Source organism: Lactuca saligna, chromosome 9 (assembly GCF_052625555.1).
Source record: "Lactuca saligna cultivar CGN05327 chromosome 9, ASM5262555v1, whole genome shotgun sequence".
Taxonomy (NCBI): domain Eukaryota; kingdom Viridiplantae; phylum Streptophyta; class Magnoliopsida; order Asterales; family Asteraceae; genus Lactuca; species Lactuca saligna.
Window position 1 is genome coordinate 49,014,746 of NC_136425.1, and position 15,710 is coordinate 49,030,455.

General features: G+C 31.6%; 1 protein-coding gene across 1 annotated transcript; it reads right to left on the reverse strand.

Annotated features, from left to right (window-relative positions):
• Window positions 1–2,167: 2,167 nt before the first annotated feature.
• Window positions 2,168–3,807, reverse strand: LOC145018357 (uncharacterized). The gene is made up of 4 exons (XM_078976254.1): window positions 3,683–3,807; window positions 3,251–3,445; window positions 3,073–3,171; window positions 2,168–2,991 (listed from the first exon to the last, which is right to left on the reverse strand). The coding sequence occupies exons 1-4, from the start codon at window positions 3,746–3,748 to the stop codon at window positions 2,257–2,259; spliced, it is 1,095 nt and encodes a 364-aa protein (XP_078832380.1). The 5' UTR covers window positions 3,749–3,807; the 3' UTR covers window positions 2,168–2,256.
• Window positions 3,808–15,710: the final 11,903 nt, after the last annotated feature.

Below are 15,710 nucleotides of genomic sequence, written 5' to 3' on the forward strand. Positions count from 1 at the left end.
ATGGTATATGTTGATATGCGATGGTGTACTGGGTTGAGGCGGTCCTGCTTTGTGTTGAAGGCCAAGATACCCAAGGCGGTCTGGATAGACCGGAGGCCTGCGAGGCGGACCAGGTCGAAGGTCCGGAGAGCAATCCAGATAGGTTGAAGGCCCAGTGAGGCAGTCCGGTCTTGTTGAAGGCTCTGTGTGCATGTTGTTGTTTGCTATGTTTATGTGGTGGTACTTTGGGGGAACTCACTAAGCGTTGACTTACGGTTTTAGTTTTGTTTCAGGTACTTAAGAGGATCGTGGCAAGGCGAAGGCATGACCGTACACATCCTTGGTTTCATGTTTTTGATCTTGGGAGACTCTGTTTTTAGATAATGTTTTGGAAACAATGGTTTTGTAAACACTTCTTTTTAGTAAATAGGTTGTTTTGAAAAGTTTAAACTTGTTATGATTTTTGAGACGTTACATTCTCTATAACTCTCCAAAGCCTATCTGAACCATCATGTCATCCAAAAATTTACAATTGAGATTATCAATGGCTCTCTTAAAATCGGCTTGAATATCATCATTTTTTCTTCCTTTTTTTAGCCAACCTCACCACTTCATGTACCATTAGAGGTCCTTCCACAATGTTTCTGCCTTTACAAAGGCAGTTTGTTCTTTGGTTATAATCACAGGCAAAACCTTTTTATGTCTCTTGGCTAAGGTTTTTGAAATCACCTAACTCACACATCCTATAAGGTTTATGGGCATGTAATCTGAAAGGTTTGAGAATCATATTTTCAACTATTCAAACGACACTCTCTTTATTTTAACCTACATCATGTTTCATATTTTTACCAAAAATGGACCCAAACGTTTCAATTTTTTGTGCCGCACCACCATGCACCATGGCCAAGGAACTCACATTGGTATGTGCTTGGGTTGGAGTTTCAAATGATAATTAAATTGGTACCCCGCAAAGGTTTTCTACTTTTTGGAGCCGCATTACGGATATGCTTCACAATGAAATGGGTCGTGAACCTTATCGGACACACCACCAACTCAACTCAAAGTGGAAAGATTTATACCAAAAGGTATCGAAGTTCAACGGCATCCATAACCTCTTAAATCAACATTTGAATGAATGATGGTGAATCTAATATTTTAGAGGCGGCTAACGAGCAATACAAATTGGAAAATAACGGGAGGGACTTTATCCATGAAGCAACTTGAATATTCTTTAAACTTGTGTTTTTAGTGATGTTTTTTAAGTAATTCTTAGCAATGTTTGTCGTTTATTAATATGTAATATTTATATATTTATTACTATGTAATGTTGTTTTTATTAATGAATCATGTTATATTTATTTTTATGTTTTTTTAGTAAGTAAAATGTTTAAATTAAAAATTATTATTTGTATTAAAAATAGATGAGTAGGTGAAAGTGAAAGAGTAGTATAACATAGGTTGAAAGAACAAGCGAAAGATCTAGTGAGAAATAAAGTGGCTGTGACATGGTACATAATGGAATACTGGAAAGTATAGAGTATATTACATAACCAAAGTGAATGAAGTAGGCATCTAGGTGCCTTATTTTTTTTTTTTTTTGCCTTAAATGGTATAAATAGTAACTCTTACGTGCTTTCACTTTATCAATCTATTTTTGTAGAATTATCTTTGTAACTTCTCTGTACAATCATTTGGTGCCTTTATTCACTTTCATCACCGTGTGTTCTTCATAATTCAATCTAATTCTATAGTTTGATAAGTGATCTGGTATCTACAGTGTTTATCGATGATTTTGGAACAGAAAATGCAAGTCATATCGAAATGTTGTGGAGATGTTTTACTATGATTTTGTTTTTTTGTTTTTTTTTCATTAATGGCTAGTGTTTTTGGTTTATTAATAATCTTGGAGGAAAACATTTTGTTCCTCATCTTTCATCAAGTTGAAGAGGACAAACATGTTGCATGAATCTGGAGGGGACACAAAACAATGTATTTGTCAAATCATTCAAAATTAATTTTTTGATATCTAAATCAAAAAATATCTGGAAAAAAATTACTTTCTTCCTTTAAAATCATCATTCTGTTTTTGATGAATATGAGTTTCATCTTGTTTGAATTTTGCGTTTCATCTGATTGGAGTTGTAAATCTTGGGCAGAAACTTCAAAACTTCGATATAGATAACACTTTCCAACACAACACGCAACCCAATTTCCGACATATATATATATATGATCATTAATCAAAGAGCTCTATTGATTTCTGTGTAAGATCAAACATTATACTTCCCAACAAAATCTGATGTACTGAAAGAATAATAAAATGAAATTAAAAAAAAAAAAAAAAAGACATTTAAAAGTTACCTTCTGTCTCTGCTCGGCTTCCTTTTGAGCTCGCAACTCAGCCCGTTTTTGGGCATTTTCAGCATTTCGTGTCTTCTTCTCAATTGCCTCGTTCATTTTTCTCTTTTCCTCCAACCCCACTTGCTTTTTCAAATTGCATTCGATCTCTTTTTTAATTAGTTCATCTTCTTTCTTATCAACCTCCACCATAGTTTTTTCCATTTCTTCGTCCTCCGTTATCTCACTCAAACAAATGAACTTTGAATCTCTTACTACAAATTTAACTGGTTTTGTGGTTTTCATTATACGATTAGTCTTTCTAGCCGCTTTCCAGATAGTTTGGTTCTCAGGGGTTGGAGTCGTCTTTTTCCTTTGTTCTACTTTTGAAAACAATAAACCGGATTCGGTTTCACTTGAGATAGAAGAAACTGAATTCGTAGCAATTATTTCGCAGATATCACTCACACACGAAACTGTCTTTTTTCCTTGTTCAACTTTTGAAACTACGGAAGTGGATTCCAATTTACTTGAGATAGGAACTGCTTTCACAGCAATTCTTTCATTCATATGACTCTCAAGCGAAGTTTCAACAAGTGTACTTGGTGTGGTCCTACTAATGTAGTCTTTCCTGAATTCTTCATTTGAGTTCGATTCTTCCATTATTTTTTCCACCTAAAGTAATTAAAGAACATGTTAATCACAAACCACATACTAAATCTGAAATTAGAATATCGAGAAGATAAGATAACGAACCTGATTAACACACGGGTGTTGAAGTGCAACTTTATCTCCACCAGATGCAAAACTCCTTGCTGCAGTCGCATCTTCTTTGTACATATAGAAAAGTTTTTTCTGCAGATTCAATCAACAGAAAATTATAATTATTATATTAGGTTTCATTTTGTGTAAGATGCAAAAATTTACAACAAACCTTGTCATATAAACGTTTCTTCAAACTATATAAATGTGTATAAGCTTTTTGGCAGACTTCTTCTGCAACTTGGAATCGGGCTCGTAGTTCTTTTCCCTTTTCGTATTCTTCATCATATATTTTTCCTATTACTAAGGCACCCATTTCAGCTTTTAAAACATTATCTTTTAAAGAGTCAACTTCCTCCTTTATATTCTGCATTGAATAAAAAATGGACCAAGTTTTAGGAAATCTAACAGCCCTTTTAGCCTCCCTGTTAGCCGTTAGGGAAGCATTATTGTCAATCAAATAAAATTCAAGTTACAAAATAATGAGATCCGGCAATGAGTTATCGAACTATAACAAAATTTGATGATCACTGTAGCTCTAGAAGAAAGAAATAAAAATGTAGATTATGTAGTGTATAAATAAAGTAGTGATTGATATACGTACATTCAGGAGCTCCTTTATTTTCTTTTTCTGGTTTTGAATCTCTATTATGTGCTCCACTTTATGCATATGCTTCAAGAACAAAAACAAACCATGAGTTAGAACATAAAGTAATGCATGATAGAAAATATGCCATATTGTATTTTGGGTAGAAAAAGGAATGGAATCAATAATCATAGCATCATACCCAGTTATCTATATCTTCAGCCTCGGTGACTTGTTTCATCAAATGTAGAATAGATTCTAAATCTAACCCTTTTGATTTACGTAACTTCTTTGCAGCTGTTACCTCCAAGTATGCATTTTTGAGTACCTCGTAATGGGCTTTCAATATTGCCTATTCAAGTATATAATATTAAACTTTATAATAAAACATGGTATTAAAGACTTACAAAACAAAACTCTTAATTACCCTATTCTCTTGAATTTCAGCCCCGATTGCATATCTGCACATTATCTTCTCATCAAGTTGCAACTGAGCATTTTTAATCTGCTCCTTGAGCTCTTCATCATCAAATCTTGGAACCCTGTTATATGGTTGAACCACATCATTCATGCAGTGAGTCGCCTTGTCAGCACTTTTGTTTTGTATATCATCAAGAATTCTGTCTGGAGTGTTAATGGGTTCAGCCTCCGTGTTCAAGACTTCCGACACAAGATTTAGGTTATTGGGATCTTTCTCATGAACACCGAATGAGCCAAACTGAAAATTTATTTCAGGGCACTCAAATGTATCTGGGAAGATTACTATGGGTTTCTTTACTTCAAATTCACTTTGTTTATCATCAACAACATCAACACGCTGATGCTCTGTAACTTGAGGAACCCCATGTTTTTCAAATAACATCTCCCCATTCTTGTTTTCTGGCTGTTGGGTATTTGTTTGAGTTTTATCAACACTCACTTCTACCAAGTCTGAAATTATAGTCTCATCTCTAATTTGATCATCGATAGCTTCTGTCTCAAATTGTTCAGTGTCTTTGGCCATTTGTGTTGCATAATCTGGGCTCAAAGTATCCGTGTCTTGGGATTTTGAGTCCTCCAATGGTTGAGAAGTCTCAGTTGTAATCAAACTACAGTCTGTGTTGGTTATTTTCCTAGAATCAATATCAACTGTTTCCACTACTACATTTTCTGAATCATTTACCTTCTCCACTTCAAGATGATTCCCATTTGTTTTTCTTTTAATATTCACTTCTTCGTCGACACCTTTCACCTCACAATCTTTTGCAGTTGCAGACTCAAGATCAATGGAATCAGTCTCCAATCCAGAGACTTCGTTTCTAAAACCCTTGTCAACGATCACCTCAACATGTCCAACGAGAATATCAGAATCACCAGAAAGAAATTTACCATTCTCAGTTCCAACCTCATATACACCGGCCATTATGAAACAGTCACAGTTTGTTTCCAGAAAAAGAATAAGCAACAATAAAATAAAGATCGTTGAATACCTACAATCAAATATAAGAGGGGTTAATTACGACTTACGATTCAAATAATTCGTATACGATGAGGAATGAACGGTGATCACGAGCGTAAAAATAGGAACGAAGAGTTGGATGAAGAACACGCGGGAGAGGAATCTCTATCTTTTCTTATAATTTTCTCGGTATTTTGTTTTTGGAAAGCAACAATGTATATCCTTAATAGAAATATTTAACTTTTTTTGTAATTTTTAAAGTTTTGAATTTATATTATCCGTATTCATAATTTATACTAGGTCTAAACCCGTGGAACTCCACGGTTTAAAAATTGAAAAATAATTATTCTTTTGATAGTGAATAAAAAAAGATATCAAATTTTAGAAATAATGAAGAATAATGATATTGTAATTACCATAAATAAATCAAATATAATAAAGTATCATAAATTAATTAATTAATATGATGGATGAAATGTGATACACGAAAACTAAATAAAAGATGGTAGAAAAATAATGTTTATAAATTCCCAAAAACTTTCTTATAAACAACATTGGAAGTTTTATTTGTGAGACGACCATCCTTGTCTAAAATTAACAATTTTAATAAATCTCTGCTTTGAACTCTAGATAAAGCAACATACAATTGGTCATATGAAAAGACGGGATGTTTGAGAAACAAACCAACCTTGGATAATGACTGCCCCTGACTCTTATTAATGATCATTGCAAAACATACAACAATGGAAACTATCTTGTTCGGAATTTGAAGGGATTTTCTTTTCTGATGGAGTTTAACACATTCTTGGAATAAAAGTGCGGTTTCCAATATTAGTTCCAGATATGATACGTGACTCAATAACACGTTTGCCCAATGATATCATCTGGAGTCTTGACCTATTACACAATCCATTTTTCTGCTCAATATTTCTCAGCAACATGACGAGAACACCAATTTTTAAAACTAACTTATGGTTTGGTAAACCCGATACTTTCAGACCATTTAAAACATCAGGTGAATATAAATTTGCATCAAACTGATCATGGACAAATTCAGATTAACATATACTATCTGAACTTAAGTATTTAACCCCATCTCCTGGAAACTTCGATAGCAAACGGTCATTTATTTACCGAACCACTTCATTTTTTGGAGCAAGTATTGCTCTTTCTTGAAAATAGCTTATATTGTTGTACTTTTCCAAAATTGAAAGATATACGAAGTCGATTAATGAACCTATAGGATTATGTGGATCATTAATGAGACTTTGAAGTAGTTGGACTTTGAACTGTAGATAAAAACATGTCGTAAAGATTTTTTTGGATTTTTTATTATCCAATTTATAATTTTCTAATATTTCTTTCCTTTCTAGTATTAATATAGTACATGTCCTCCTTTGGTTATATCAAACAATAATAATATAGTCAATTAAATGTTATAAGTAACCATGATTATAATTTTAAACAACAAATATAAAATTTTTAAATTTTTTAAGACATAAATTATAAATTAAAAGTATCACCATTATCATTCATGTTTGAAACATCCTCCTTAATAAATAATTATTTTTTTGTCACATGTCAATTTCTCAACAGTTTTGACACTTATCATTTTATGGTATTTTTGAAATAAATATTATCCACTTGTTAATTTTTGGTTTGTTTCATTTTTTAAAATTAAATATATATATATATATATATATACATATATATATATATATATTAAATTGCAATAAATACATTTCTTCATTTCTTATTTTAAAGCTTTACATTAAAAAATATTTTTTGTTTACACTTTAATATTTAATATTTTTTTTAAATCAACCCGTGTAATACACGAGTCTCTAACGTTGTCCTTTCTAATAAATCAAAATCTTTTTGCCATATGTCATCTTCTCCTTCATCTGGACACATGTCGTTTTTCTATAATTTTTGAATTTTCTATTTTCCACTTGTCATTTTATTGTATTTTTTATTTTATTAAATTAAAATTTCACATTTAATATGTAAAGTAATATATATATATATATATATATATATATATATATATATATAAGGTGTTTATTAGAAAGAGTTTATATATGTAATATATTCAATGTATTAAAGCTCATTAATTTTAATAATTTAGAACTTTTTTCATTTTTTTTTATAAATTCAAACTTCTCAAATTGTTAAAATTTCATATGTAATTTTTTTTTTAAAATAAACTCATATAATACGTGGGTCTTACACCTAGTGTGTAATATGTAAAAGATACTTTATGGGCCATTGAGTAGATCACATAAATTCTTATATTTTTTGGTTAAGAAATTAATTAAATGATTTTATTTTGGTTTTCATGTAGCTATATATGACATTTAAAAGACATATATGAACAAACTACATAACTTACACAACCAACGCATCAATAACTAACAATTAATTTAGTATTAACTATAAATAGTTAGCTATTTAAGAATTGCGTTGTTTTTGTCCAGATACCATTTTAGTGATGAATCATACACCAATGTTTTAAATTAATATTTATATGTAGAAGGATTTTTTGTTAAATAAATATTAAAAATATATTTATGGCTCAAATTAAAAGAATATTATCATATATAATCACATGATGGATTCCTAATATAGCATTGTACTTTGAAAGTACATTGCTATAAATGGGAGGACATTTCGTCTAGACACAAACATCGAGAAACACACACACACACAAATTATGGCTTTCCAAATACGTCATAATAGTTTTAAACAACAATGCTATAACTGAGAAGCCTTTTCAATATTACAAAAATAGTTGTGTAACATATAGGCAAATTTCAAATAAAAAGTACTTGACAAAAAGTAAATAATTAATAATATTTTAAAAATATTATTTGGAAACAAAAAATATAGTCAAAAACTAAAAACAAACATATGTTAGCAAATATGGATTCAAGAATTTGAAACAAAATTGACATGAAGGACCTGTTTTAAAGTCAATCTTTATGCCCTGCAACAAATTCAATCAACCAAGATTTGACCAATACAAATAAATATTGATTAAAAGGAAATGAAATTCACCTATAATTCTATCAAAATATCACCATATTGAAGACCAATTATGCAGACCATAAAAGATGTGAAGGAACTAAGCGTCGATGATTCCAATTGTCATTAGCCGTCCATATTTCAATAAAATTAAACATATTTTTGTGAATCAAGAATCTTAAATAGTTGACTTTAGTAAATTACAAGAACAACCCCTCTTCTTTACACGAAACCATAAGTTTGGTCCATTTTGAAATCTTCACGTACTTAAGTTGCTGTAAGATTTGCATGAAAACAATATGTATATCATAGATGACTCCTGATAAACAACGACCATAGATTGATTCAAATGCACTTTCGTGTTTCTAAAACCAAAACATAACAATTCATATAGATTTAGAGTAAAGAAACAACTCTCTCTTCTTTATTAAATGTAACTGCAATAAATTGATGTTATATTTCAAAACAAAATCAAGATAAAAATCAGTAAAAAAAGAACAATGAAACTTATGATATACCTGTAACAATATCTCTAATGATGAAGATGAAATCGGCAACCAACTTTAGGACCTGTGAAAATAAACACATATACACAGTTATAGAGGGGGGATGGTTTCTGGGTAATCAAAATACAAAAGCTCGAACTCAGAAATCCAGGAAAGAATATATGAGAAATCAAAACAAAATAAAATAAAAAGCAACACAAAGATGCTTACCAATTTACCGGTTCCTCTTCATTTGAAGATGCAAAATCAAAACTAGTTTACCGGTTCTGCTTAGTTACTATGTATTCCATTTTTGTCCATTTATCAGCAACATACCACAATCTGAAAACAACCGATATAAAAGAAAGACTAAAATGTACAACCAATCAAATTCACAGGTGCAATAAAAAATGATAAACAACATTGCAACAAAGATTAATAGAAGAACAAAAATTTAACAAATTTGTATCATATTACTTACCATAATCTCATCTACTGTCCATGTTCTTGGCTCTGAAAAAAAAAAAAAGAGTTCTTGACTCTGTAAAATAAAGAAATGAGGTCATCCTAAATGACTTAATAGGAATCCATATTTGATCCTTAATTCAAATGTATATGAAAATTTGAACATAAAAATAGAGTAGAGAATACCTGACACATTGAAGTAGACTTTCGATATTTGCTAGAGAAATAGAAATCGATAAGTGCCCTACCAGGTAAGGGGTTGCCTTTGTGAAACATAAGTTGTTTCTTAAATTTCTCTTGATAATTCTTCGATTGGTGCAACAGTTTCGCTAATCTCATAATAGGGAGGATTTTGATTGGTGTATCATCATTAAGCGAACGATTGCCTGGCATTGCCAACTAAACCCTAGATTCAATTGCAAGATGACTATGACTATATATGAAAATTAGACAAAAATCATGCCAAGTTTTATTATCTCTTTACTTAGGATGAACACGATTGCAAGAAAATAAGATGAAAGGGAAGAAGAAAAAAATTGATTTACCCTTCTATATGATTAAGCCGACTTTATATCTACAATTTGAAAAAGAGAGCAGATGTGACTTTAGGTTTTAATCAACTTCCTACATTCAAAAAAACATAATTTTAAGGGGATAATGAGAAACAACAACATCAAAGTGGATCAAAATCAACCGACATCTTCATTTGTCAAAATCATGCCATCAAATCAAAAAAAACAAAAATGCATACTTAAAAATCATGAAAACAAAATTAAATACGCTTACAGGTTTAACAAAACCACACGTTTGGTTGAAGCTGTATATGTAACAAATTGGAAGATGCGTTCGAGGGATATACAACGTGGAAAGAAGCCCTAGTCCACCGATTTCAATTTTGGATAGAATTACATTCCTGATTTGCTGAAAAACCATCTTGATTTCAAAAGAGGTTAAAGAGAATTCAACTTCGAAATTTCCAATCCCAAAAATCAAGCGATCAGATAAGAAAAATATGGCAGAAAACCAGGAAATGAATCAATACCATATTTAATGCACTGTGAGGAATATAATATCATGGCGGAAGAGATTATATCAAAGGGCAAAGCTGGAACTTCACATAGATGGGGTGAGCGGGAAAATTTGCTAAGGGGGTGCTCAGCTATTGCCACGTGGCAACTGGGTACTGTTTTATTAGAAGAGAAGATTCTTCAACGACCTTTTTTAATTCATCCACATAGTTAACTGACTATTATGCCCCTGAGTTAAAAATAAAGAGATATATTAAAGAGAGAGAAACCCAATGACTTGTTTCCAAAAACACGCCACACGCCTCCATCTTCTCCTTCGGCGCAACGATCATCCTTTAGGATTACAATCTTGAGCATAACATAAGATAAATATAAATATTACAAGTTATTTAATTTTGTAATCAATCCACCATCCATTTTACTACGTAAGATAAAATAAAGATTGCTCTTTCTAACTTGTTGCAATCTTTCGGCGCTACATCAAAAGACTTCATGAGGATCCTAATTAAGCAGCAGGGGCAAAAGGGTCTTTAAACTAAATACTTCATGCCATCATGAGGGAAACCAAGAAATAATCTTGATACTCCATGGCTCACCCAACCACAACCAGTTTGAAACTACAACTTGTAATGGGGAATCACAGCTGGGCAAAAAAAAAAAAACAGCCAAAACCAATATGCAAATTTCAGCAAGTGGATTCTCTGCATCTGATCAACTGTTCCAACTATAAACTTCTACAATCAAATATAAATTCCTTCCATAATAACTAACTAGCATGTAACTGAGTCGACCATACTTGACATAAACAAACCCAACAATATTATGCTGTAACTGTAAACCTACCAAACCTGTAGGTTATGGCTTTTTACACACACAAAAAGAATTGAAACCACACAAAGACCCAACCCCAGACCAATGGGACACAAAATAATTACAAAAATGAAAAGAAAAGGGATCTGTATTGCTCAAAATTATTCCCATATGAAGCCAACCGAAAAGATTTTGATGACGAAGAAACATAATTATGATGATTTATGGACCGAAGCTTAACTGTTTAAAACTCCAGAAAATACGAATGAACAAACTAAAAAAAAAAAAAAAAAAAAAAAAAAAAAAAAGATATAAATTGTCTATACTGTGAATTTTACCCAGCTCCAAAAGAAAGAAACCTCAAACCTGGATGGGATAATAATAAATAAATAAATAAAGCGTGAACAAATTTCCGGAAAGTATTCAAATGCGTTTTTTTTTATTTAAATGGGGGGCATAATTGTCACTTATCCATAAAATTATGTGGCCGAATGATAAAAAAATTATGAAAGAATCATCACCTTTTTATAATATATCTATTTTTTATATTTTGTTTTAATTTTATGATCATGCTCCATTTTTATTTTATTTTTATCATGTTTATCTCAAATATTAGAGAAATTATACAGGAGATCTTTCGGATGCCATCCTATATTTTTGTCTCTTTTTTTAATGGAGATCAATATGCGAAAATATCTTTGTTAACCGTTACCATTATCTAATTTTCATACAACGTTTATTAATAAGATTTTCTAAATAAGAAGTATTAATTAATCACAATTATTACCATAATTAAATGTTAAACACATTAATTATAAAAAATATTATCATAATTAAATATAAAATTCATTAATAATCTTTATAATTAATGCATTTCACATATAATTATGATAATAATTGTGATTAATTAATACTTATTATATGTGCCTTTAGGGCACATATTAGATAAAATCCCTTAATAAATAAATAAATATCTACTCTAATAAATAAAAGTTTTTACCACATGTCATCTTCTCATTTATTTAAATACATGATATTTTCTAAAAATTTTAAAATTTCTATTTTCCACTTGTCATTTTATTGTATTTTTCATTTTATTAAATTAAAATTCAACATTTAATATATAAGGCAATATATATATATATATATATATATATATATATATATATATATATATATATAAGGTTTTTATTAGAAATTGTTTATATATGTAATGTATCAAATACATTAAAGCCTCATTAATTTTAATAATTCAAAAAATTTCTTATTTTTCTTATAAATTTAAAATTTTCAAATTATTAAAGTTTTATATTAGTTTTTTTTTTTTAAAAAAAAAAACCCCATGTAATACATGAGTATCACACCTAGTTGTATAATATAATAAGAATAGTAACATTATTTGTCCCTAAAGTATCGTCTTTCCCTTTATTAGACCAGAAGACATATGTGTTATTTTAACTTCATTTCATTTCACCTCTTTTACACTTCAAAATCTAAGAAACAGTCAACTTTCATTTCAATTTTTTTTTTCATTACCAAATTCATAAGAAAGAATTATATAGACGTTGCAAGTAAACGAGCAACAAACTGTGCCGCAACTATAAGTTTTAATATATATTTTTTATTTTTAAATATATTTTATATCAATATTATACATTTTTTTGTCTAGAATTAAAAACCATATATGTATGTGTGTGTGTGTGTGTCTATATATATATATATATATATATATATATATATATATATATATATATATATATAATTTAATTAAATATTATACAAAAAATTAAAAATAGCATTTTCTAGCCATGATCGATCACAATCAAATTAGGAGAGAGCTAGAGTGTGGGAGGCTACTCTGCGTGGGAAAACTCTTACTTAAAGCCCACTCAGGATGTGATGTTCCCTAAAGTGGTGAAAATCCACCTCATCAAACTGCACACATCTGTTCAAATGCACGGTATGGTCTTACTATGATATGTATCTTTCTGGTTTTTGTAACCTATTATATACAAGAAAAAAGATAAAACTATTGAATATGTAAGTTTTTTTCCAAGAAATGGTAAGAGAATTAATCAAATCATCAATATAACCGTAGATTTCTCAGGCCCTACCTGTAAAATCAGCAATATAGGTTGTGTAATTGCCACAGTGAGATATGTAATCCACTTATTGAACTCTGAAATTGATTGAATCTGATCATATACTATGTAAGTCACTTTTCATTTTAATACATACATTTTCGCAACTTTCTATCTAAAAAAATAGAAGAAAAATGACAACAATCTACCTCAGACATTAAGTTTATTTGTCTTTTATAAGTTTCTTCTATTTATTTAGCATTTTTTATGTTATTTGGTTAAATTTGGAGTGGCAATATAATGAGCTTCTGATATTTCTTGGTAATTTCCAATCGTTGCACTACAAGAATAACTATCAATGGCGACGACACCTATCCTGATGACTAAAGTCAATGCTAAAAGTACGGTTATGCTGACGACATGTCATTGCCATAGCTTTTGCCAACTTTGACCAAAAATGTTTGACCTGAAGCGTTATGTTGACGACATGTTGTCGCCATTGATCCTACGGGAATGACAAAATTTTTCGCGGTCTTTTGAAATCCTATGTCGAGAAGTCGTCGGTATAGGTTACGACAAATGTAATTTCCATTTATTTTAATTCCATGGTGTAGAAAATCGAAACGACGCAGCTTTGGGAAAGCTATCCCGACGACTTGTCGTCGGCATGCCACGTGACCATCCGCCTGAAATATCTATCTTGACGACTTGTCGTCGGCATAGCTTTTTAATTTTTAATTTTTTTCATTTCAGCAAATAAATCAAACGACGTCATTTATCTAAACCCTATATCGACGACAAGTTGTCGGGATAGGGTTTCACCTTCTGGATCAAGTCATATGCGACCTCAGTTGCAGCGATACACCCCTCCCTTTTCTCTCTTGATTTTGTCCGGCGATTTCGTCCTTCCGGACATTCGTTTCACCGGCGACATCAAGCAACACATCCATCTCGTTTCCCATTCAATTTCCAATGTCCCATCCCCACCCCACCTCTCTTCTAATTTGAGTGATTCTGGTTCAAAGTTGCCACCACCGACGACCACAAAGTCCATCGGTGACCACCTTGAAAGAGTTTATTCACTGGTAATCACTGAATTTCGATATCATTAAACTCGGCCAAAGTGGCTTTAATTACTAGAACTTACAAAGAGATAACAAACTATAGCTAGTAAAAAGGAAAAACTAGAAAAGCGGAAATAGCTTAAGACTTGGTATTATCACGTGTGCAAATCCCACTTGACTTGACCCAGCCAACTTTATATGAATTCTTTTATTCTTGAGGTAACGACATCTAAAGTCCATCAAACCCTCCCTCAAACATGACTAGGTTTCCATGTCTTGTTTGCCTTTGAGAGAATAAACACCCAAGCTTTCTCTTAACCTTAGAAAATCATCATGATGCAATGACTTGGTTAAGATGTCTGCCACCTGCTCCCTGGTATCAACATACTCCAATGCAATTGCTCCATCAGCTACCAATTCTCTTAGGAAATGAAATCTTACTCCAATGTGCTTACACTTTCCATGGAAAACAATATTCCTTGACAGCTGTATGGCTGAAGTGTTGTCACATTTTATCACACTTTCACCCTTCTGATGCACACCAAGGTCTTCCAGTATTTCTCGAGTCCAAATAGCTTGACAGGCATATGACGCAACAACTACATATTCAACTTCTGTGGATGATAGAGCTACTATTCTTTGTTTCTTTGATGACCACGAGACAACTGCTCCATCCCAAAAAATCACATTTCCAGAGGTACTTTTCCTGTCAGTGAGATATCCAGCGAAGTCGCTATCTGTAAAAATTTCCATCTTGCCCTTGCCTCATTTCTTGTACCAGATCCCATAATCCAAAGTTCCTTGTATGTACCTCAGTACTCGTTTGGCTGTTGCAAAGTGAAACTTAGTGGGTTTAACCATGAACCGACTTATGAAACTCACTGCAAACTGTATGTCGGGCCTTGTGGTAGTGATGTACATTAAACTACCCACCAATTGTTTAAATAAAGTTTCATTTGCTGGTTCACCTTCATCATTCTTTAGTCTGCATCCTGGAACTATTGGGTTTATGATTGGACTGCACTCTAACATCTTGAAGCGGGTTAGTATTTCAACTGCATATTTTCTCTGTGAAATGTGAATCCCAACTGAGTTTTGTATCACTTCAATGCCCAGAAAGTACCTCATCTTTCCCAAGTCTGTCATCTCGAACTCAACCTTCATGGAGCTCTTGAAATCATTCATCATCTTCTCATCATTTCCTGTGAAAAGTAGGTCATCGACATACATATTAACAAACAATAGCTTTCCTCCTGCCTGTTCTCTAATGAATAAAGTGTGCTCAATCTTGCTTCTAGTAAAACCGTCATGAATAAAGTGAGCCTCAATGCGACTATACCAGGCCCTAGGGGTCCCCTAAATTTTAGGAAAAATCCCCTAGCACCCTAAGGAAGCCCCGAGGCTCCCAGAGTCCCGAGAAAAAGGGTCCTTCGGTTTCAAAACGCTGCTCCAAATACAGTTCCGGTTTTCTTTAAAATCTGTTGTAAGTGAGCTACGCTTACGCAATTTTTAATATAGCTTTCAAATAATTATAAGAATGTTATTAGGTCCTTAAAATAATTCTTTGGGTTATTATTATGAGTTATATTGAGTGTTATTAACGCTTATATAAAAATAATAATAGTCAGACTAATTTATTTGTCGCGGCTAT